The 25,124-nt window shown below is 39.5% G+C and overlaps 6 protein-coding genes and 1 pseudogene across 6 annotated transcripts; all 7 read right to left on the bottom strand.

Annotated features, from left to right (window-relative positions):
• Positions 1-1,471: 1,471 nt before the first annotated feature.
• Positions 1,472-2,323, bottom strand: LOC102700353 (pathogenesis-related protein PRB1-3-like). The gene has a single exon (XM_015839373.2). It carries the CDS (start codon positions 2,257-2,259, stop codon positions 1,732-1,734), a length of 528 nt encoding a protein of 175 aa, XP_015694859.2. The 5' UTR covers positions 2,260-2,323; the 3' UTR covers positions 1,472-1,731.
• A 5,238-nt stretch (positions 2,324-7,561) lies between these two features.
• Positions 7,562-8,077, bottom strand: LOC121054931 (pathogenesis-related protein 1A-like). The gene has a single exon (XM_040525977.1). It carries the CDS (start codon positions 8,075-8,077, stop codon positions 7,562-7,564), a length of 516 nt encoding a protein of 171 aa, XP_040381911.1.
• A 2,514-nt stretch (positions 8,078-10,591) lies between these two features.
• On the bottom strand, positions 10,592-11,125 carry LOC102701562 (pathogenesis-related protein PRB1-2-like). Its single transcript, XM_006658189.1, has one exon. It carries the CDS (start codon positions 11,123-11,125, stop codon positions 10,592-10,594), a length of 534 nt encoding a protein of 177 aa, XP_006658252.1.
• A 2,198-nt stretch (positions 11,126-13,323) lies between these two features.
• On the bottom strand, positions 13,324-13,857 carry LOC102701282 (pathogenesis-related protein PRB1-2-like). Its single transcript, XM_015839452.1, has one exon. The coding sequence runs from the start codon at positions 13,855-13,857 to the stop codon at positions 13,324-13,326; it is 534 nt and encodes a 177-aa protein (XP_015694938.1).
• A 2,067-nt stretch (positions 13,858-15,924) lies between these two features.
• On the bottom strand, positions 15,925-16,317 carry LOC121054895 (annotated as a pseudogene).
• A 3,747-nt stretch (positions 16,318-20,064) lies between these two features.
• LOC121054938 (pathogenesis-related protein PRB1-2-like) lies at positions 20,065-20,586 on the bottom strand. Its single transcript, XM_040526017.1, has one exon. It carries the CDS (start codon positions 20,575-20,577, stop codon positions 20,065-20,067), a length of 513 nt encoding a protein of 170 aa, XP_040381951.1. The 5' UTR covers positions 20,578-20,586.
• A 2,717-nt stretch (positions 20,587-23,303) lies between these two features.
• LOC102700072 (pathogenesis-related protein 1-like) lies at positions 23,304-23,885 on the bottom strand. The gene has a single exon (XM_006657357.3). The coding sequence runs from the start codon at positions 23,883-23,885 to the stop codon at positions 23,397-23,399; it is 489 nt and encodes a 162-aa protein (XP_006657420.2). The 3' UTR covers positions 23,304-23,396.
• Positions 23,886-25,124: the final 1,239 nt, after the last annotated feature.

Genomic DNA, 25,124 nt, shown 5'->3' with positions numbered 1-25,124 from the left:
GGCTAGCTGTTTGGTCAATCAGAAATTATACAGTGAAAACAGTGCTAACAATTTTGTTCAGGATGACACGCAATTTTAATCACGCATAGACGTATTTGGGATCACTAGTACAGAACAAGCATAGTAGACGAGTCATCCGTGACCAGTCCATTGGCCATCAAAGACCCAAGTATCAGTGATGGGCCAAAATTTGGTCCGTTGTAAATGACTGTAAGAGCCATGGCCCGTAACCAATGTCCCACATTTTTTGATGGATCAAAATATCAGTCTATCATAAAATCATCCATGAAGGGCAAAAAAATTATCCGTCACCTTTGTTGACTTATCTTTGATGGGCCGTACGTTACAACCCGTCACTGATGCATCATTCGTGAACGGCTCATATATTTTATGGTCATCATCCATAACTTCTTTGATAGGCTTTTTACACGGCCTATAACGGATGTGTTCGACTCCGGGTTGACTCATTCTAGGGGATCAATCTAGATTAATTGGCATATTTAACGTGCTAAACAATTAAAAAATATTAACCTCTAGCGCTACTCATTTTCGATCATGTCAAATTGATCCACCATATTTCGATTGTAAGACTTTTATAGTAGGTTGGCAATAATTATTTTAGCTTGAAAGTGTCGACACAACGTCCGTACCTGCTCCTCTGGAAAATTCGTAATAGCCACCAGATCAAAATATAATATTCCTCCGTTAGACAGACTTGAAGTACATTTGACTATGTCTGTGCTAGCTGCGTTGTAGCCGGCTGAAGCTATGGCTAAATCCTTGTTAATTTTCCCCAAATTAAGTATAAACGAAATATCTTAATTATTTGTAATTGAAAAATATTTTGGGTGTAAAACTTTTAGATATGCGCTCATAGTGATTTAAAATTAAAGGTTGAAAAAAACTACTATAAAATTAAAACCCAAAACCAACTCTGCAAATGCAAGTATTAAAATTTAAAATTTGGCTTATAACCATAATAGCATAAGCAAAAAGAAGGATATTGATGTCTTTGGAGAGCCCATTTAGCATGCAATGCGAGCTAAACAACGCTAATTATGAAGTATTACCTCTACTACAGAGTATTAAAATTGAGAGTTTTGTCCTCTTCCCTTAGTACTTACAAAAAGCGATAGATCCCTACTAATGTGGAATTGAGAGAATAGTTTTTTCTAACTGACACATTATAAGTAGTAGCAAAGTTCATAAACATCATTGCCCATTAATTTTATGACGAACAATACTACCTGGTATCTCTAGGTAGCCGATAGCGCTACCTAGATATCATTGTTGATTCATGTTACTAATTACCAAACGTTAGGGATGTTATTTTTCAACCCGAAATAGTTCGACTACCTAAGCGTCTAAATAATTTAAGAGCCCCAACAACACGTACACATTTTGCGAAAAAAATCGGTTAGTTTTAAAACCATCCAGCTAAAAACAATTTCTAAAAAGTAAAAACGACCATCTCTTGGGAAAAACAAAAACCGAACGGATCGACCACTCAGCTCACATCGTTTTTCTGAACAACTGAAATAGAAAAGTAAAAAAAAAAAAGCCAACACGTACGTAGTACTGTCGTGACATTTGATATATACACTGTGCATGCACACACAGCTGACAACTTTATTCAGTTTATTCTCATGAGCATACGTATTATATATACGTACGTGTGCCAATCACGATGTGATTAGCAAGTGAGGATATGTGTGATAATTAATTAATTAATTAGTAAGGGGATTGGCCCTCGAAGTTGCCCGGCGGCGAGTAGTTGCAGGTGATGAAGACGCCGAGGTCGTTGTCGCAGTCGACGCGGGCGCAGCCGATCGCCGTCGAGTCGCGCCACACCACCTGCGTGTAGTGGCCGCACGAGCTCCCCTCCGGCGCCGAGCAGCTGTTGCTGTCGTGGTCGTACCACTCCTTCTCCGACACCCACGACGATACGGCGTCGGCCGCCGACCAGGCGGCGCCGGCGGAGCCCCAGAAGATGTTCTCGCCGTACTTCCCGCCGGAGTCCGAGTGCCGCAGCTGGCAGTCGCCGCGGCGCTGCTCCGCGTAGGCCTGCGCGTACGCCGCCACCGTGTCGTCCCACGTCACCGGCCCCACCCCGACGTCGGCCCTCGCCGCGTTGTGCGGGTCCACGAAGTCCTGCGGCGAGTTCTGCGCCACGCACGTCGTCGTCGCCATGGCCGCTGCAAGCACGACGACCAAGCAGCAGGTTAACCTGCACCTGCTTGATGAACGCATCATCGCCATTGTTAGATATGGAGATCGAGAGATGATCACTATGGTTGTTGTGTTGTGTGATTGGCTTTGAACATATTTGATGGGTATTTATAGTGCTGGATCGATGACTTATGCAACGCATAATGCGATAGTAAACTGAAGAAATTGATGTTGCTGTGGTACAAAATATCTATATATTTTTTCCAACAGGTTTGGCAGGGAAAAGAAAATTCCAAGCACGCGATCGATCGATCGATCGATCGATCGAGAGAGAGAGAGAGAGAGATAGGATTGGATGAACTTGGGAATAATTATTTTTAGGACACTTGTCCATTAATTGAGTAGAACTAGAACTAACTTGCAGAAGGGACATATTTAACTTGGAAAGTCGACGCTACTTCATGTTCATGTTTGTTGCGTCGTCCAAGACTCCAAGCACACAGGCCGGCACACAGCCAAATAGCTAGGGTTCCAGAAGATTAATTAATTAATTAGCTCGTTAATTATCACGGGTGTTCGATCGTGTTTGGATATGACGTAGCTGGCGTGATTGACCAACCAAAACTCCAAGTTGATCGATGCATCGATGCCTCGCTGAGACAGAATCGTACAAGCTTAATCAAAGCTAACTAGCAAGATGCTGTGGAAAGAATCGAAGCTGCTGGCTGGCCGGTGGAGAAATCAATTAAATAATACGGTAACTTATATATATCATTCTCATATCCTGACATACCTCAGCTCATTTCTAGGGTACATTTTTTTCGTCACGGGAATACCGCGTTTCATGTTAAATATATACATATAGGTATTTTGAGATTTGAAAGTGAGTTATGCTGAGATAAGAAGATGCTAGCTGTGGGTTAAGAATTGAATCGAAGCTTCTGGCCGGTGGAGAAATCATCAAATTAATTAATAAAGAAGGAACTGTATAACTAATAGACTTGTATTATATCTGGCTTTTGGACCGGGTGCTCTGCAGTAATAGCATAAGCTTGTACATCACAACTACTATATACGTAATAGATTTCCGATCACTGATTTTAATTAGAACATCAACCATGCATATATGCACCGATTTACTGTTAACAACCATTTGCACTGTTGCAAGGTACCGTAACACTCGTACGTCTTGGGCCATTCAATGGAGATCCGACGCCTAAAATTATAAGCTAAATGCATCGTACCTCTGCATTTTTCTTACACTGGCTTTTAGAGTCATTCCACGATGAGATAATCTTGTCCTACGTGTTGGTAATCTATATGTTCTTTCGATGAAAAACATATATAGCTTATGTGCCAAGTCAATGGATGGGTCAAGATTTAATTAATCAAGCTTGCGCATGTGTGATAATGCCACCAGATATATTATATAGCTACGACGTACATAAGTTCAGTACATTAGAAATATATATAGCCTTGCCTTTTCATTTATGTTTATAAGTTAAATTTTAAATTCTGTAAGTTAAATTGGAAGTGATATAAAAGTTTTCTTATAGTAGCTTTTAAATATTTTATCTATAAATTATATTTAATTGTTAATAATTCATTTCGTTTATTCTTACGTAAGCCGGCCAAAAGATGATCATCATAGTATAAATTCAACGTTAGCACAACTTGGACGAGCTTCCAACATATTCCACATACGCTACAACGTTTTTCCAGAGTGACCAAACTAACTAATTAAGACTAGCTACTTGCCCACATGTTATGGAAAAAATTTAGAGACAATACAGACTGTTAGTACATATTATATATTCACGCTCTGCTACGTAAATTTTCAACAGTCAACCATAATTGATGGTGTTTGCAATAGTAAACACACGTACAGTTTTCGCACAAGTCTCGGCGAATAATTAGCGCCAAATTAACTTGGTCAAAACGCAGTAATAGCACGTACGTCCATATACCGCATGATGCCTTAACCGTAACACCTATATATAGATTATTATTCATCGATCAAGTTGCTAGGTTGTAATTCCTGGAGTTTCTTAAATACTCGATCCCACGTCCCTAAAATATTTGACGTCGTTGATATTTTTATATACTTTTAACTATTCATCTTATTTAAATTTTTTTAAAAATATGTAAAACTATATATATACATAAAAATATATTTAACAATAAATGAAATGATATAATAATAATTAATAATTATGTAATTGTTTTGAATAAGATAAACAATCAAACATTGGTTAAAGAAAAAAATCAATGGCGTTAAACATTCTTAAATAGAGGAAGTATAGATATGTGCAGCTGATCGAGCTAGCTACTCCATCAATCTTGAATATGTTTACATGTGATCTCTGCACACGTACGTCATGATCTTATTTACATTCTTAAGTGTAGACAGGTGTAAGCATGCGTACGTGCAGACGTTAACATTTTCCAAACAAGCTTGATTTCTTGTGCTTTTGTGTTTGTAATATGTGTTTCTCGTGACCTCGCGTGAAAACTATATGAAATTACGTCTTCCCTTTTTAGACGGAACACGTACTATTACAGTTATATTTAATTGAGATTTGTTCCAGTACAATAAAAAGTAAGTTGAGTTACTAGTATCTTACGGTACCAATCATTTCTGATCATTGGATCTAACAATATCCATTTTGCTCGGCTAGATCCAATGATGAAAAACGATTTAGTACCGTAAGATAACGGTACTTCGAGCTACTATTTGTTAGACCAGAACAAATCTCTAATTAATTGGTCAAGAAACTAAAGTACGATAAATCATAATTTGTATCAATTAGGTTAAATAAGAAAATTTAGTTGCACTTGAGTCTACCACGACTCCACGAGTTATTTATGGACCGAGCTCATGCCCATCCTTAACTGAAATTTGATAATCTTTTGCAATACTTTAGTTATATGGTTAAATAATTATAACTATAATTGTGTCATGCCATTAAGGGATACATAACATTATATATCAGCTTGGTATTTTTGAATCGATTTATTTAGTTAAATTAGAGCTGACTAGACATTACCAGTGTAGACATTACCAGTGCACAATTACGCCCAACTCTTGCACATTTGTATGGGCCGAATTAATTAGCTGTTGGGCCAGCCCACAGTGCACCATTGCATATCGATAACTAGCTAGCTGGAGAACGTACGCTTATCACTTACTACTAATCCCGGTTTACAAATTAAGCCAAATCTCACATAGTATACGCTAATCACCAGCTTACATACATAATATATACTTTGATTTTTAATTGATAATATTATTGATATTTTAACATATGTTTTGTCATTTGTCTTATTTACACGTTTTTTGTAAATATAAAATATGTAGGGTACGCCTAATAATTTAAAATAATAAATCAAGTGACAGTAAAATAAATAATAGTTACATAATTTTATAATAAGGCAAATGGTCAAACATGTGTTTAAAAATCAATGATGTCATCTATTCAAAATTTAATGTAGTACTACACACTCATAAATCATAACATACGCATCAATTTAAACACGTGTAAAATTAAACGATTTTGCTCATTTCGACATAATATTGCTTCAATGACTGGAAAACGGTAATGGGGTTTAGGGATGGCAATTCCACCCGTGGGTTCGGGTCCTTGGCGGGTACCCGTCCATATGGGTACGTGTATGGGTATGAATTTTCACTCGCAGGTGACTGGGTCCGGGGCCCTGCATATGGGCGGGTGAGGGGACGAGAATGAAGTCCTACCCTATCCGAGGGGTATATCAGACTATAAACCTTTAAATTGTAGCTCATGAAATATGCAAGAGCCTAATACTAAGCCCATATATATAAAGAAACCCTAGCTCACTCTTTCTTTTGTTTTCTCCTCACTTTGTCCCTCCTTAGTCACGCACTCACACAGGCGACAGGCGGCAAGGCAGGCAGGCGGTGGCCGGCGACAGCGAACTCCGTCCGAATCTTGGTCCCTCTCCCTCCTCCGCTCTAGCCGTCAACGGCGCACGCGGTGGCGACGGCCGGCGGGGCTGCGGGGTGCCGAGCTGGTGCGGGGCTGCGCGACGCTGGGGCGGCAAGGCAGCGAGCAGGTGCGCAGGTCGGCGAGCTGGTGACGGCGAGGAGCAAAGTACAATCAATACCATTTTGTGTTGTTATCATTTTGTGATGTTAGAGATATTACTTAATGCAGGTGAACGGGTCACCCCGGTCAGGTTGCGAGTACCCGGTCAGGTCGAGTACCGGGATGGATGTCACGCCCAGACTCAGGGTGTGACAATGGAATTCTACTCGTTTCTCCAATCGGGCCGGGTTCGGGTATACTACTCGGGTGATGGGTTCAGGTTCGTTCCTGTCCAACTCACCCCAACCTGCCCCATTGCCATCCCTAATGGGGTTAGGGTTTAGGTTAGAGGGTAATGTCAAGATTGGGGACGGGAAGGGGACAGAGGGTAATGTGTAATGCGTGGCAGGTACAGGATATAGATCAATTAGAAGGAAGGCCATATGGTGTCAGGATAGATAAACATGGGCCTAGCTCACGTTTACAACTAATTATTCGTCAGTAGTAATCTCGATAGCGAGATGCCTATGATAATTTCGTTAACCTTAACCTATGTATTTACAGTGGCGAGTGCGGCGTGTCTACTAGCTATTTTCATGCTTCTACTTTTCAGAACGATCGACTGCCTTCCACACGATGATACGCACGTTCGATGTTTATTAACTAGGTGTATAGATATAGTTAAGTAGTAATATATTTCCTCCGTCTCTAACTGTTTGACGCCGTTAATTTTTTGACACATATTTGACCGTTCGTTTTATTCAATTTTTAAAAAATATTTAAAGCTATATATATACATAAAAGTATATTTAACAATAAATAAAATGATATAAAAATAATTAATAATTATGCAAATTTTTTGCATAAGACGAATAGTCACACATATAAAAAAGTTAACGACGTCAAACATTTAGGGACAGAGGGAATGGTATATATCACATGGATACATATACATAAACGAATCACATGGATACATATACATAAACGAATCACAATATGACACAGATACATGGAGTACACAAACACAACATCACATAGATGCTGTCCCTGCAGGTAGTGCGTGATATACTTCCTACTGTATACTATTTCCTCCGTTTCATAACGTAAGATGCTTTTTTTACTTGTAATGTTTGATAATTTATCTTATTTAAAAAATTATGAAAATATCATTTATTTTGCTTGTGACTTATTTTATTATCAAAAGAAATTTTAAACATGACTTGTCATTTTTTATATTTATAAAATAAGACGAAAATGGTCAAACGTTGTAACAAAAAGGTCAAACATCTTACGTCATGAAAGGGATAGTACTATGGAGTAATAGTGAATTAGTAGGGCGGTCGGCCAACGTAGTTGCCCGGCGGCGAGTAGTTGCAGGTGATGAAGGCGCCGCCGTTGTCGCAGCGGACGCGGCCGCAGCCGATCGCCGTCGAGTCGCGCCACACCACCTGCGTGTAGTGGCCGCACGAGCTCCCCTCCGGCGCCGAGCAGCTGTTGCTGCCGTGGTCGTACCACTGCTTCTCCTTCACCCACAATGCCACGGCGTCGCCGGCCGTCCAGTCGCCACCGCCGCCGCCGAAGAGGTTCTCGCCGTACTTCCCGCCGGTGTCCGAGTGCCGCAGCTGGCAGTCGCCGCGCCGCTGCTCCGCGTAGCTCTGCGCGTACGCCGCCACCGCGTCGTCCCACCTCACCGGCCCGACGCCGACTTCGGCCCTCGCCGCGTTGTGCGGGTTCACGAAGTCCTCCCGCGAGTTCTGCGCCATGCACGTCGTCGCCGCCATGGCCACCGCAAGAACAGCAGCTACTAACAAGCAGCAGGCTAACCTGCTTGACGAACTCGCCATTATATTGTTAGTAGATGAAGAGATCAGATGACTAGGGGCTAGCTGTGTGTGATTAGCTTTGGCCAAATTTTCCGGGGTATTTATAGTGCTGGATCGATGACTTCTACAAGCTGGTAAAATGCATTAGTAATTAAACTTCACGAAGTTATTAATGTTGCTAGCTAGTACCAAAATATCCATAATTTTTCCAACAGGTTTGGCAGGGCAAACAAATTTTCAAGCATGCATATGCGACATCGACAGGCCGGATTGGATCGACGAAAACGTATGTGGCGATAATTAACTCTGTTTTGTAGCACGCACCTATAAAACGTTAATTCAAAAATTAATAAAGTCATATAAAAAAAGAATGGAGAGCAGCGGATACATCATATTGCACCTTCACTCCAGCGTCAGGTTAAAAGATTATTGTGGCATAATTCTATTTTTCTTGAAGAATTTATTTCTCCAAATGGGCCAGATCGAGTGGGCCACGTATGGTATATATCCCGTATCCTCAAGCAAATTAACATATTTAGAGGTCTTCTCTGGCTATGACATGTCTATTTGTAAATTAATGCAAACTTCAAGCATTCTGGGATAAAAAAATGTTCTTGTCATAAGGTTTAAAATCATAATGACTATAATTAATTACGCACACATCAACATGTGTATAATATTAATATAATTTTATTAAGGCAGATATTATTTAATTAGCGTCTGCATCAATCACTGTGACCGTGTGTTAGGGGGTGTACTGATGGAAGCGTGCAAATGTACGTGTCAAGCCAGCAAGACGAAAGCGTGGTAACGCAACTAGATACCTACGCGGAGTACGTGGTTTAGTACAGTTAAAATAATAACGTAATTAATTTTTTGTTTGAAATCGAATAACATAATTAATTATTAAGACCAGATACTAATTTTCTATTTGCAAATAATTTACAGATAATTCAGATATATATCGACGTACGGTTAGTTACTTGATCGGTTAATTAAATAGTACATCCACCCTCCTCAATACGTAACTTTTGAACAATTAATCAACCGTGATTGATGACGTGTGCAATTAATAGTAAACACGTAGCACACTAGTCTCGATCGTTGGATATAATTAGCATGGTCACAACGCTGTAAACACAAGCACGCCAGTATATACACGTATATATCGATTATTATAGCAAGTATATATATATGTTGTGATTTCCGGCGTTTCTTAATTAATTACTTTCTCGTGAGGGTTGTTCTTAATTACTTAATTCTTATTCCATCCATTTAAAAATAGAGCAACCTCTCTTAGATTTTACATAGAGTAGTACCGCATTTCCATCCTTTACATATGAGATTTTTTACGGTTAAACATAGCATTTGACCATTTGTTATATTTAAAGATATAATATAAACATGCAAACAAAAAATTCAAGTGTTTAAAATATCAATAATGACTACATGTGCCAACAAAATTAATAATATGTACATGTTTTTTAATATATTAACAATCAAATGTTTTATTAAAAAGTCAACAACACAATATATGTAATATGTAATAGATTAATTGAGTAGTATTTATAAAGTTGTTGGCGCTAGCTACTCCACAAAGAAACTATATAAGACCTTTGTCTTTTATAATCCATGAAAACTTCGCTTCTCGATTGTCATCTGTCACGCATCCATCTTTTACCTCTAGCTCAAGTTCCCAAAACCTCTATTCTCTCTCCTTTTTATTGGCTGGAGCCTCAGATCTAAGATTCTTGCATACATGTGGCTGTGGCTGTAGATAAGTGAAGCATTCCAAACAAAGAAAAACAAAGAAAGGACAGATGTCTTCTAGAATTTACGATCTATCGTGTGACAGTGGAAATTCAAAGACGCGCGCAGCCATGCATGATCTAATTAGGATTTGCAATGCTGCATGAGTTACGGCGGTTAAATGTGCGCGCGGTAGCTTTATCAGTTTTGAATTTTTTTGGTTTTTCATGTTTTACGATTACATACCTTACGTTTTTCACTGTAGCTGCGGTACTGGTATACCGCTGAATAGCGGTAACATCTAGCAAATGATAACGAAAACCCTGGATCGATCCAACTTAAGTGTGATTTGAACGCTATATACGATATATATGTGATGTATTAGACACGAGCACTCTCGTATTTACCGAGGTTCTAAACAGTGGCTATGACATTTAGCGTTTCGTTTCTCCAACAGCTAAGATGGATATAGCGGTAGTTAAGTAATTTAGCGTTTTGGAAAAAAAAAAGCTAAGAAAAAATTGAAAAAAAATGATAGAACTTGGCTTAGAAATTGACACATGAACCATCAACAATTTATAGTTCATCAGCATTTCATAGTTTATTCAGATACATGAGTACATCACACATTCACACATGAATACAAGTGAAGAACACTTTTGACAATTTAGCGGCTCGCAGCTGCTGACCCTACCTGACGATGATCAACGGAGCCGACGGCGAACAGGACCATTGCCGCCGGCGTAGGTAGAGGTGCAGCCGCGGCCGTGCACAGTCGAGATTGAATTAGTAGGGTGATTGGCCGATGTAGTTCCCCGGCGGCGAGTAGTTGCAGGTGATGAAGACGCCGAGGGTGCCGTTGCAGACGACGCGTGCGCAGCCGATCGCCGTCGAGCTCCGCCACACCACCTGCGTGTAGTGGCCGCACGACTTCCCCGACGGCGCCGAGCAGGTGTTGGTGGTGTGGTTGTACCACTGCTTCTCCGACACCCACGCCGCCACGGCGCTCGCCGCCGTCCAGTTGCCGCCGGCGGAGCCCCAGAACAGGTTCTCGCCGTACTTGCCGGTGCAGTTGGAGTGCACCAGCCTGCAGTCGCCTTGCCGCTGGTTCGCGTACGCCTGCGCGTACGCCGCCACCGTCTCGTTCCAGGTCACCGGCCCCACGCCGACGTCGGACCTCGCCGAGTTGTGCGGGTTCACGAAGTCCTGCGGCGAGTTCTGCGCCATGCAGCACGGCGGCGCCACGGCGAGGACGGCAAGCACCGCAGCCACTAGGAACAAGCAAGCTGCTACTGGCCTTGATGGCGAACCCGGCGCCATTGATATGCTAATTAAGCTCTTAATTACTTGAACACAAATTAAGTTACACGAACTGATCGAGAGAAGTGATTGATCACTATATGGTTTGTGTGCTTACTGGGCCATATATGACGGGTATTTATAGTGCTGGATCAATGATTCTGCAAGGTATACATTGCAGTGTTTACATGACAAAGTCTTTAGAGACGAAAGGAGTGAAATATATTTTAATTGATCCCTCGATAAGTTATCTCTTTTTTCATATCATTTAATTAATTATGATTTTTTTAAAAAATAAGACAGATTAGTATGTTATATATCACTCCCGTAAGTCTAAATTTGATCTTTATAATTTATAACAAAAGAAGAAATTAAACTCTAATTAGTATACATATAATTAGTCATATTTGTTCTTTGTTGTAATCTGTGTAAGTCAAATTTAGCATGCTTTGCATATTTCTATGATGACATATATATTACAACATTAGTTTACTTTATCAACTTTTTTCATAATGATATGCAAGAAATGAAAGTATATTCTTCCTAGGGTTTAAAAAGGTTTCCCTCTACTAAATGAGATCTCAAGAAAGTTGACTGGAAAAGAATTAATTCGTAATCACGCGATTGACAGGATGGATTGGAGGAACTTGGAAAGCAGTTACTTAGACTTGTCCATGTGGAGTAGCACTTGCAAAAAGGGGCATATCTATTTTGGAAAGTTTAAGTTACTTCATTGTTCGTTCATGCATGCATGTGGCCGGTGCTATACGTGCATGCATTGCACACAGCTTCTCTGTATATATACGTGCGTGCGTGTGTGTATATATAGACACACGCTATATCCTATTATAAGATGTATTTATTTTTTCACGCATAAGATGCAAAAACTCTACACATATTTCTACTCCCACCCAGTACAAAGCACATAGGCTGAATTTCTTTCTAGGTCGTTGGTCGTGTCACTATGAGTCCCTTAGCCACCAAATATCATGTTCACACTAGGTCCATGTGCAACGTGGCACTCTCGTTTCCCGAACGTTGTCAACACACTCGCACGGTGTGACCACTTTGTCGACTAGTACACCACGGCATTAGTGGCTTGACGCCTTGACCCATGGACCACCGAAATACGACATGGCAGAAGACTAAGTAACCAATATTAGGCTATACTTGCGTCGGCGCAGCCAAAAAAGCCTGACATGTTTAAGCCGTGACATCACCCTCTCGTGTGTTTGACATGACATAACATGACCTGACATGTTTTGGCACGAGACATGATGGTCTTGGCCGTGCTAGCAAGGCATAGCCCAAGTCCCGCCTCTAGCTGGAAGCATTGAGTTGCAATTCCTAAAGTAGCTGAGCAAACTGATCCAACATCTAATTGTGGGCTTGTGGCAGCCTACCATAGCGAAGGCATAATATATATATCGTACTCCCTCTAATTTTTAATAAAATACCGTTAAATATGGACAAAAAATCAAAAACGTTATATAAAAAAATTGAAGGTTCCATTCAATAGAGTTGTCAAGTCTGTGAGTGGCCCAAGAACCGAGCACGATCATTTGCGTTCTTTATACTAATTTTTATCAGACTTCTTATCAGTTTTTTGCACGCAGGTTTCCCAAGCTATCAAAAGTGCATTTTATTAAAAGGTTTCTATACAAAATTTCATCATCGTATGGTTCTAAAATAGATTTTTAATTTTATAGTAACTAATTTTATTGTTTATATTATTAATTAAATAGTTATTATAAAAATCAGATAATCTTTCATCTTTTATCCAAAAGCTGAAATGAACACAGATGCATATAATTAAATCCATACCAGAGTACTCCCTCTATATTTTTATATATAACACCGTTGACTTTTAAAATCACGTTTGACCATTCGTCTTATTCAAAATTTATATCCAAATATGCAAAATATAATGCATAATTAAAGTTTCTATAATAATAAATCATATTATAACAAAATAATTAATAATTATATAACTTTTTGAATAAGACGAATGGTCAAACGTGTACCTAAAAGTCAACGATGTCATATAAAAAATATGGAGGGAGTACATACCAGCACATAGCTATAGTATACACAGGTAATACAAGTTAGGCCATACATCTGCATGCATCATGACCTATTATTCCAACACGTATGTAATTAAGCATGTGCATGATGCATGCTGAGAGCTTATTAACGAACTCCAGTGCGTGTATAGCGTGCTAGTATGGGCTCTGCCCTCGTATGTTGCCCGCCGGTGAGTAGTTGCAGATGATGAAGACGCCGAGGTTGCCGTTGCAGACGACGCGGGCGCAGCCGATGGCCGTCGAGCGGCGCCACACCACCTGCGTGTAGTGGTAGCACGTCTTGCCCGCCGGCGCCGAGCAGCGGTTGCCGGCGTGGTGGTACCACTGCTTCTCCTTCACCCACGCGAAGTCGCTCTTGGTCACCGCGTCCGCCGCCGTCCACGCCCGGCCGGCGGAGCCCCACCACAGGTTCTCGCCGTAGGCCCCGTTCTTGCCGCCGGAGTGCACCATCTTGCAGTCGCCGGCGCGCTGCCTCGCGTAGCCCGCGGCGTACTCCGCGACCTTGGCGTCCCACGTCACCGGGCCGACGCCCACCGCGGCCCGGGCGGCGTTGTGGAGGTCGACGAAGTCCTTGGCCGAGTTCTGCGCCATCGACGTGGTGACCATCATGGCCGAAACCGCCATGGCCATCACCATGGCGAAGCCTGCAGCTTTGTTTGATGCCTCCATTGTTGTGTCTTGGCAGTTTGCAACTAACAGTGTATTGATCGAAAGTGGTGGCAATTAGTGCATGCAATTAGGCAGTATTTATACCCCTCGATCATGTTGAACTAGGTATCAAGATTGACAATACAGAATACAGTATATAATTCATATTAATATGATCCCTCTGGTATGTATACCTTGTGCTGCCTGGCATGGATATATAGAGCACATTGGTTCAGAACAGATATAATTCTTGATGATCGTGTTGGAGCAAAGAGAAACGATCAAACATGTACACATACGGAATACTTGTACTTGATTCATCAGGATGTGTACAGGACTCGACGACCAGATAAAGCTTGTTCTTAATTAATCATATGGTTGAGATTTAGCAGATCTGTTCTAACTAAATAAGTAGATAGGTTCACGTCGACTGGCGTCATCCTCACTCTCCTTTTCTTTGAAAACGTCATCAGAGGATCCACCAGAATATATTTAAGAAAAAAATCTAATAAATATCATTGACAAACGTCTAGATCTAAAAATAATATTAAGGAGTATAAATTCTATGAAATATTATCATATAAATAACTTTACTTAAGAAATACCACTGCTGTTACGGTTCATCATCTCGCGCCGCTAAATACAATGTTCATATTATATCACTTATCAGAGGATGGAACCCTAACGACAATGATATTTCTTAGACAAATTAAGTTGTTTGTACAATGAGATTTCGTATAACTCACCCTCGTTGATGATATTTATTTAAATTAGGTGTTTGTCAATGATATTTCTTATATTTATTTATATTTAAAATTAAGTGTTGGACTCATTTTACATGTTCCTTATGATCTCTGGATGCCTTTGCCATCAATTATAAATATTTTTTTCGTTTACTTAGAAGAAACAAATGAAAAATAAAAGAAACACCTTTAGCCTAGCAAGAGTGTTCCCCATGAACTGGTCAAGTATTTCCTTGCCTAATTTACTTATATATGCTCTGTCCAATCTTTAATTGACGGCATAAGTGGTTTTTAAATTTATGTTTGATCATTTTTTATTCAATATTTTTTACAAATATGTAAAAATGTAAGTCATGCTTAAAATATGATAATAAATTAAATTACAACAAAATAATATTAACTTTTTAATAATCCAAACAATTAAATATATATCTAAAAGTCAACGGTGTCATCTATTATAAGCTGAAATTAATAATTTATTTATTATAAACAAACACCTTACTAATTCTTTCGAAGTTTCCATGAACGTCATCGATCGATCGATCGATATATCTAGATTTTCTATTCTCTTGTTCTCATTCCACCCTCTGACCGTTGTTATCCTTTACAATTCGTGTCCTGCCTTAAATAGAATATCACTGGCATGCAGTTGACCTCAGAATAATCAAGTACATGCTATGTTTTACTAGTTTCATATTGATAACATCCAATTAATGGAAAAAAATGCACGCATACTATGTATAGCAGTATAGGTTCATATTCTGTGTCCTCAGACAGTACCGGCCGTATTGACATAAAACTGTGACAGGTTTTTATGTGAATTTCCGGAGATTTTCCCCACTAATTTCGAACTCTATCAGTGAGTCTTTTTTTTAGTTTTGTTCTTAAGCAGAATTGCAGTACTATATTTTGCTTGGAAGGAAAAAATTATTTTATGTGAAAATTGTATATCTCATCTGCAATTCAATTTCAAGCTCAAAAATAATTTGTTGCATCTGCTTGCAGTTGTATGCTTCTGGGTGAGAGATCGATTAGCCAGCTGGTTCGAGATCTAATTGGGCTGGGCCTTGCCTCTTTTTCATCAAACAACCGGCCCATACGTAATGTGGAGGAGTTGGGCTTACTGATGTGTGTGGTGAAAAGAAGACATGGGCCAGCACTCTCAATCACCAGACTTAATTAAACAAGTTATTGAGAGGAAGTACGGGCTAGAAACTGCTACATCGTGAATAGTAGTCTTATCGATGATCAGAGCCTTTTATTGACTCTTCTTTTATCCATATTAGTAACATTAATTTATTTTATAAACGTATGTATAAAGATAGATTCAGATATAGTTTCTTCATTAATACGTTGGTGTCATGTGGTCGTACCACTTCTTCTCCTCCACCCAGGCGCCCACCACGTCGGCCGCCGTCTAGTTGGCGCCGGCGGAGCCCCGGAACAGGTTCTCGCCGTACTTCCCGCCGGAGTAGCCTCGGAACAGGTTCTCGCCGTACTTCCCGCCGGAGTTGGAGTGCTGCAGCTTGCAGTCGCCGCGGCGGTCCTTGGCGTAGGCCTGCGCGTACGCCGCCACCGTGTCGTCCCACGTCACCGGCCCGACGCCCACGTCGGCCCTCACCACGTTGTGCAGGTCCACCAAGTCCTGCTGCGTGACCTGGGCCATCGACGACGTGGCGAAAACCCCAATGGCAATCATCAGAGAAATTAGGACTGCTTTCTTGTTTGGTGCCTCCATGGTATCTATCTATGTAGCAGATGTACTTGTAATGTAATTGTTACTACAACTTCTGTATACGCAAAGTGCATAGAACTTGCAAGTATTATTAGACGATCGAAATGCATGGCTCTCAAGTCTCAACATGGCCCCTTAGGGGACGTAAGACGATAATTATTAACTGACTCTCTCCGTTGTCACGCGAGCAAATAAAATGCACTTTTGCTATTGATCAAACATTTGATTTTTTTTTTCTTCTGCCAAACACACGCGCAATACATGGGAGGCTGGAGGTGTGTGTAGGTCTTTTGACTTGCGTGTGCATGTCTTTAGATTGTCATTCAACGGTAGTGGCCGGATTTGATTGATAAAATTGAAAATTTTCAAACATTTGATCAATAGACGGATCCAATAAGATGACACGGAGGAAAGAGAAAAATAATTGTTATGCATGGTAACAGATTAGAGTCGACTATTCACATTTATTTAAGAAAATACTGTACTGCATGGGGTAGATTAAAAAGAAAAAAGAGTAATAAAAATATATTTCATACTATTAATGAAGAAATCATATCCGACTCTATATTTATAATATTTGTATGTACGTTTATAAAATAAGTTAATGTTGCTGACGTGAATGAGAAAAAAGTTAATAATAGACTGTATCTAGCTTTTAACATGTCCTAATACAATAAAAAGATATGATGTATATATATCATAATAATTAATATAATGATCTGTAATATACACGGAGCTCGAGTTGACATATATATGGACGCATGCTGCATGCACATTGGTTAGGTAATATACTAGGAGCAACCGTAAACGATATGCAGTGGACGCACTTTAGGTTTTGCAGGTGATTAATCGGCATCGACGACCTGACTTGTTAATTAATCATGGTTGAGGTTTAACCGAGGTACTTCTTAAGTTCACTTAAGAAGCGGCCCGGCAAAATTTTCACTCAGCAAAACCACAGCTAGGTTTTCATATACAGACTGATCCATCTTATCTCACGTATATACGTCCTTCTCACATCATTTAATTTGTTGGCGAGTTCGCAGTCAATTTTCCTCTCACTATTTTTCTCTCATCAACTCGAGTAAATGCGTCATTGCAATTTACATCCTAGTGTCGCTGCTTTTTTATTTCTTACAGATTCCAATACATATATGATATATTTTACAAGGTATAGATGTACACAAACCTCGTTCGGCGCCCTCTGCTCTTTGCACTTAGTTTGTCATATGGTCGTACGTGCTTTAGCGCCTCATATATATTCACTCCGTTTTCCCAGTTGACATTGACATTATATATATATATATATGTATGTATATATATGACCATTTATTTTATTTTATTTTGTAAATATGTAAGAATATAAGTTATTATTGAAGTTTCTTTTGTAACAAATTGACGTGCGTATTGTATTTATTTCCCTTTCTTCTGCCCTGTGAAGTTCATAAGCGAGAACATGCATGCACAGATCAACTAATTTGATCCACTTGATTAATTTTTATTTGGTAATTGATATTTCCACTTACCAATTCTAACACGTCTAACACTTTTTTATTTGGTAATTGATATTTCCACTTACCAATTCTAACACGTCTAACACTTCACATTTATCAAGTTGCAGCCTAATTGGTGAGGAGGCGTTGTTGGATCGATCGACATCGATATCATGGGCTTGGATAAAATCGTCTGTGTATATAATAACCAGCGTCGTATCTAGAATATGTTTAACTTGTACATTTTTTTAAAATGCTACTGCCGCCGTTTCACCATGATTTTTTTATATTGCCTAGATTCATATGGATGCTAATGAATCTAGACATATATACAACTATTATACATTGATCAACAGATGTATTTAGGAAAAGCTAAGAAGTCATACAACGTGAAACAGAGGGAGTATAAATATACCCTGCAAAAAAATAATATAACTATAAATTTGATTAAAAAACACCATCACATATAATTAAGAGAGTTTTTTTCCTTTTTTTCTCTTCATATGACTATATTTTCCATTTTTACATCCATACGTGATACGTGCCATAGATTAGAATTTTATGGGTGGTCCAAGACCCACCGTCGACACCATCCCGGTATAAACCAATATCTATCACTGACAACTTATCGTAATAATAGTAGTTAAACATATTGGAATCACCTAGCATGAACTTGCTCATTTAAGAACACGGAGAAACACTGTGAGGGAGTCGAATATATATCGATCCGAAGATATTCAGGACACCTACCAAAACACTTCACTATGACAAATACGCATAAGACACATATCTATGCGTCGTGTCTCGGACAATGACAGTACCTTTGGAGCAGAACAAAGGGGGATGTCGACCGATCTCTTCGATCCCTGTAGCACACACTTAGGCCGGGTTCGTTCGAGGGGAGGAGTGGTGTTAGTTATCCAGCGCGAAAAACGTAGTAGATTAGTACATGATTAATTAATTATTAATTATTAAAAAAATATAAAATAGATTGATATGATTTTTTAAAACAACTTTCCTATAGAATTTTTTTTTTGCAAAAAATACACCGTTTATCAGTTTGGGAAACATGCGCATGGAAAACGAGGGAGATAAGATAACTTATGGGGGCTTGCCAAACGTGGCCTTAGGCCACGATCCGAATGACGGCGGCGTGTCAGCCTGCTTTTGTCGATCTAGAAAATAGAAGTTGAATCTTTACATAAATTATATCCTACGCATCCATATTGTTGTTAGAAGCCTACTTCCTAGTAACTCAACAATCTCCAATGCACCCCAATCAGTACATCACATAGAAGTAGAAATTAGATCAATGAAGAAGTAGAGGATCAAGCTATAGAGGGGGTCAAGGCCACGTTCTTCTTTCACCCTTACTAACCCCAGATTCTCTCGTTTCTCATGTGCACACTTCTCGAATTACTAAACAATGTAATTTTTAAGAAAAATTTCAATAGAAATTTGCTTTAAAAATCATACTAATTTATTTTACAATTTTTTATAAGTAATAATTAATTAATCATGTACTATACTACGTTTTTCGTACCGGATAACTAGCGATAAACCGAACGCGGCCTAGAAGCTAAAATAGATGGCTAGAGGTAAGAGGAGAGGTAGGGAACTAGGGAAGGGAATTGCCCAGTTCCATGCTAGGAACGTGGTCACGGTCGCCGGCGTCGTGGCGGTTCTGCTCTATTCGTCCTCGTGAGATTGCAGATTGATGTTATTGTTGCTTATATGATGGTACTCCATGGCCTAAGAGTATGTATGAATAGTGACAAGAACTTTGTAATAAGGGATGCAATTTCTGTTGAAGCAAAGGCTAAATTTAATTTATTATTAAAAAATAGATCGCTACGCACTGTACCATCATATATCTATAAAAGATCCATATTTATTTATATAAAAAAGCTACATATGTATGTTTACAAGCTGCATATACATGTATGTAGATAGCCAATACATAAACTCATCTTTGTTTAGGCATTATTAGATACTCCCTCTGTTTCATAGTGTAAGTCTTTTAAGCATTGCCTAGATTCATATAGATAGTAATGAATCTAGACACATATATAAATTATATACATTCATCAATAAATGAATTTAGGCAAGGCTAAAAAGACTTATAATATGAAACATATGTAGTATATAGGCAATATATATATATATATATATATATATATATATATATATATATATATGCATCACCATGGCTAGCTTAATTATTCCGATATCCTGCATGCAATAAGCATGGAGAAACCTAGTAAGGGCTCTCTCCTCTCATGTTGCCTCGAGGGTAGTAGTTGCAGGCGATCATGGTGCCGATGTCGCCGGTGTTGCAGGCGACGCGGGCGCAGCCGACGTACGACGTGCGGCTCCACACCACCTGCGTGTAGTGGCCGCACTCGCCGCCGACGCAGGTGTTGCTGCCGTGGTTGTAGTACTGCTTCTCGCCGACCCAGTAGCGCATGGCGTCCGCCGGCGTGCCGACCCACCCGGCGGCGCTGCTCCACCCCCACCAGAGGTTCTCGCCGTAGGGCCCCGGAATGTGCTCCTTCCGGCAGTAGCGGGCGTGCTCCAGGGCCTTCGCCGCCAGCGCCTCGTTCCACGCCACCGCCGTGCGCACACCGACCGCCGCCCGGGCGTCGTTGTGGAGCTGCACGAACTGCGCCTTCTCGGCTTCTGAGAACTGAACCTGCAGGGCGCCCGTCGTGGTGGTGGCGAGCACCGCCATGGCCATCATCACCGCAGCAAAGGCCGCTCCTTTCTCCATGGGTAGCCTTGGCAATCGATCGATCGACCGATTCTGGTCGGCACGATTATATATATAATTGTGACTTATACTGCGCAACTGCTGTGTAGAGATCGAGAGGTGATGATTAACGCATGCAATTCGGCTTGGTATATATAGACGGACTGGCTATCAACATGGATAATAAGTACAAACATATGATCGATGCTAGCTCTCTGATATGTTCTTCGTTTTGTCGAGCTGACATCGATCGACCGATGCACATTGATTAGGAATGATACCAGGTGAAACGGTAAAAGTCTATTCAGCAGATGGATGACTTGGTATGTATCCTCGACAATTTTGAAACCAGCAGTCTCATCCCCAGATCGTCCTCGTCATGATTTTATAAATGCATGTTACTACTCTCTCCCTCTCTCTGATAGATGAGGCCATTATTTTTTGTCATGATTTTTTACCAGTCTTTACATCCAAAATTTTATTGGAAAGATGCAAAAATATTTCTCATGATTAAATTTTTATTTAGTGTTAAATCAATTGACAAAAAAATAAATAGTACTTATCGTTTTCAATAAGACAAATTATCAAATATCATATACAAAGTCTGTCTTAATCAAATATCGTATACAAAGTCAAACGGTGTTGTCTACAGTACTAACTAAACCAATTTTGAGAGCACACGTACCGTACGTAGAGATGCCACGGAAAACCAGCAATCATCACTACACAACCATGTGTAAGCAGTCTTAATTTGAGATATCTGACTCGTGAAACTATTAAAATCATCAGGTTAATTATGTTGGTGTTCTTTTTCATGACATTTTTTTTGAATTATCTAATTTTATGATAGTTAATGTTTGAGATTGTAAACGATTAAATCAACTACATAAAAATTAAATAATTGCTTTAGAAATTTATATGAGAAACTTTTATATAGGAAATTTTCTACAGAAACGCACAATTTAAAGTTTGGAAAACATCCCACGAAAATTCAAAAACATTCAACCATAAATAACAGTGTACATTTACTCAATGGATTATATATCATACCTAATACACTAGTTAACTATGGGCATAAAGAAATAATATTCGATATTTCTGATCAAATGACCCGGTCAGTAAAATGATCGGAATAGTCAAATGGATGGCTTTGGAAGGTTAACTAGTATATATATTTACCAGGTGATATGAGTTAGCGTACTTTTTTTTTTCTTCGATTGAAAGTGATGCATGAATCAAGTTGCTATTACTTTTTGGGTTATTCAATCATTCCGATACATATAAAGTACAAATCGGTTGGCGGTATAAATTACATGTGAGTTCATAAAGCGGTGTGATGTATAGTTCAAATTTGCAACCTCAAAATGATCAACTGAATGACGACTATTATTAGGTTGTGCTGGATCGAACTCTAATACATGCATACTGCAGCTTCGGGCCAGGGCTTGTATGGACGGGAGTCAATTTTGGGCCACCCAAATTTTTAGCAACTTCCAATAGTTGGACATAAATAAATATGTTAAGTCTACTAGCTATCAGTTTTTTTCGATTTTTTTGAAATTTTGAATTAATTTCTTAAATAATTTACAAATTTGATTTTGCATTTCAAAGCATGGTGGCTATTTTGCAAAAACCCTATTTCCACCCTTACAGAGGGCGGAAAGAGGCTAAACGTAAAATCGTCCGAGCGGCCGTTTGCCACGTAGGCTTTTTGCCCTCTTAGAGGCAGCACGAGGTTAGATCTGTGATTTTTGAAATACAAAGTTGAATTTGTAAATTATTTAATAAATAAAATAAAAAATTCAATGTTTTTCCATAGGTTACTACAAATTATACACTAAACAAATTGGTTGCGAATATTTTAGCACCATTAAATTAATATTGACAGGATATAAATTAACTCTCTAATCCAAACTATCCCCTAAGACATAACAATGGTGGCCTTTGTTAGTAAGGCCTAGTTGAGAAATACTTCCTTTGGTTCTTTTCATTTGACGTCGTTGACTTTTGATTTTATATTTGGCTGTTCATTCTAATAAACAAATTACATAATTATTAATTTTTCTTATGATTAGATTCATTGCCAAAAAACACTTTAAGCTTGACCAATAATTTTGCATATTTAGATAAAATTCTAAATAACAAATGGTCAAACATAGATTCACAAGTCAATGGCATAATAAACAGACGGAGTGAGTATACCACAACCATGGATGTGGCCGACCGACTGCAAGGTAGAAACAGTGGTAACATAGTAGTTCTTATAAAAAATAAATATTTTTCATTGTTTCTAACAAAATTTGGTAAAGAGGTATAGTAGTTCTTCTTTTTCATTTTAAAAGGAGATTATCTGCTATGGAGGGATAAGATTAATCATCTTAATTATATTCTTCGGTAGTTCACGTACTGTTCAGTGCTTTGCATTTTTTTTCTTGTATTTGCATTTGCGTTGTAAATAGGATAGATATATACCCCTATTCTAGAGGGTAATATGTAATTTGTATACTCACGTTTTGGCAGTATAAATACCAAGTGACCACACTAGCGAAAATGGTTGGAGCTCTATTCCATCACATCTAAGCTTGCATTCAATTCCCCCTTAAGTTTGCTCGTCTTGTTCATTGTGTGTGCAAGTTTGTGCTCTAGTTGATCTAGTATTTTTTTTTAAAAAAAAAATGTTTCATAGATAAGAGAAAAAAATCAGTCAAGTGACAAATAAATAATCCCAAACCGTCCGTATTTATTTATAATCAAGAAGAGTACACCATTTCACATACTTAATGCAGGCAATACATATGTCTGCAACATGATGATTTATTCATATTCGAGTAGTTAGTTAATTAGTAGGGTCTCTGGTTTTGGACGTTGCCCGCCGGGTAGTAGTTGCAGGTGAAGAAGACGCCCCGGTTGCCGCCGCAGACGACGCCGGCGCAGCCGACGGCGGTGGTGTCGCGCCACACCACCTGCGTGTAGTGGCCGCACATCTTGCCGCCGACGCAGCTGTTGCTGGCGTAGTCGTACGAGCTCTTCTCGGCCACCCACATGTTGACGGCCTCCGCCGCCGTCAATGTCTGGCCGGCGGCTAGGTTCTCGCCGTACTGGTAGTTGTTGCGGTCGGAGTGCACCAGACTGCAGTCGCCGGCGCGCTGGTTCGCCCAGCTCTGCGCGTACGCCGCCAGGTTGTCGTCCCACGACAGCGCGGGGACGCCGACGGCGCTCCGGGCGCCGTTGTGGAGGTTGACGATGTCGGCTATTGTGTTCTGGGCCGTCGAGGTGCTGACCAGAACCGCCATGGCCATCACCAGAGCAAAGCTCGCCCCTTTCTCCATCGCTCTACTTCTTCGAACGATTTCAGTTATTAACTCGATCGATCGAGTGACTATTACTATCTCACTGGAGTAGAGATCGATAGCTGGAAGAGGTGATGATTAACGCATGCGATTAGGCAGTATTTATAGACGGGTTGGGCATATTGCCTGGGAATAACGACGACGCAAGGGAGAGAAACGGTAAACGCGGCAATGAACTAGACGACATATTAGTCTCCTGATCGAGTGTTAATTTCTTCATGTAGCACGCACACAGTACCTAACCACGAAAAAATGTGATCCTATAATCCTACTATCTCCGTATTTTAATCGATAACGCCTTTAACTTTTTTCACATGTTTAACCATTTATCCTATTAAGAAAATCTTATATTTGTTATTTATGAAATTTACAAAGAAATTTAAATTTGAATTTACAAATTGTTGTCAAAGTTCCTGGAATTCAGGGTGGAATGACAGAAGGAGAAAACAGCCCAATAGCAGTACTAATGTCACTGGATTCATAATAGTAGTGCTATTAAATAGTTCATCGGTTTGTTTAAAAAATAATCTCACTGAAATTTTTAGCCAACAGTATCGGGCCAACAAATAAAACTGCAACTTTTGAAATTTCAGATTTGTCGTACGTTCCGAATTTAGGAACCGTGAACTACTCCTAAATGGCCCTAATTAAGTATATATGTATCAGTACGCGCGTTATTTTGAAGCATGCAGAAGAGGATGGAAGAACACGACTTAGACTTGACTAGGTCTTGCACCGTCACGTTGTTTCTAGTACTAGTTTTAGTTGGACTAATTAATTATATGTAGTATTGTAGTCGTTGTGGCAAATCGGGCATGCACATGGATCCACACCACTTTAATTTAGTCTTGACACACGTACTTGTGTAGTACTTTCTTACATATATATAGTGGGTGGAAAAACCGACCATTCAAAAGAATGGAATATTGTTTAAAACTTTTCTTAAAGATCAATATGATATATAACTTTGAAAAAAATTATTTTTCATAAAGAAAATAGTGTACGTACAAATACAATAGTCAGTTGGAACCATCCAAATTTTTCAATGTACACTGCACACGCATGTATCCGCTGAAATTAAACACGCTTTTCTCCCGGGTTTTCTTTTTTGCCTTAATTTCTGCATCGCAAAGTTCATCAGCATTCACCAAGTACGCACATGCATGCAATATTTATGCATGTACGTACTTGCTGAGTTCTGATGAATTTCACAGTGTA

This window comes from Oryza brachyantha, chromosome 7 (assembly GCF_000231095.2).
Source record: "Oryza brachyantha chromosome 7, ObraRS2, whole genome shotgun sequence".
Taxonomy (NCBI): domain Eukaryota; kingdom Viridiplantae; phylum Streptophyta; class Magnoliopsida; order Poales; family Poaceae; genus Oryza; species Oryza brachyantha.
This window is presented reverse-complemented; position numbering and strand designations above follow the sequence as displayed.

Bases quoted from the DNA above. Each gene is read 5' to 3' on its own strand.
- LOC102701282 (XM_015839452.1), bottom strand. From the start codon at position 13,857: ATGGAGGCATCAAACAAAGCTGCAGGCTTCGCCATGGTGATGGCCATG.
- LOC102700353 (XM_015839373.2), bottom strand. From the start codon at position 2,259: ATGGCGATGATGCGTTCATCAAGCAGGTGCAGGTTAACCTGCTGCTTG.
- LOC121054931 (XM_040525977.1), bottom strand. From the start codon at position 8,077: ATGGCGAGTTCGTCAAGCAGGTTAGCCTGCTGCTTGTTAGTAGCTGCT.
- LOC102701562 (XM_006658189.1), bottom strand. From the start codon at position 11,125: ATGGCGCCGGGTTCGCCATCAAGGCCAGTAGCAGCTTGCTTGTTCCTA.
- LOC102700072 (XM_006657357.3), bottom strand. From the start codon at position 23,885: ATGGAGAAAGGGGCGAGCTTTGCTCTGGTGATGGCCATGGCGGTTCTG.
- LOC121054938 (XM_040526017.1), bottom strand. From the start codon at position 20,577: ATGGAGAAAGGAGCGGCCTTTGCTGCGGTGATGATGGCCATGGCGGTG.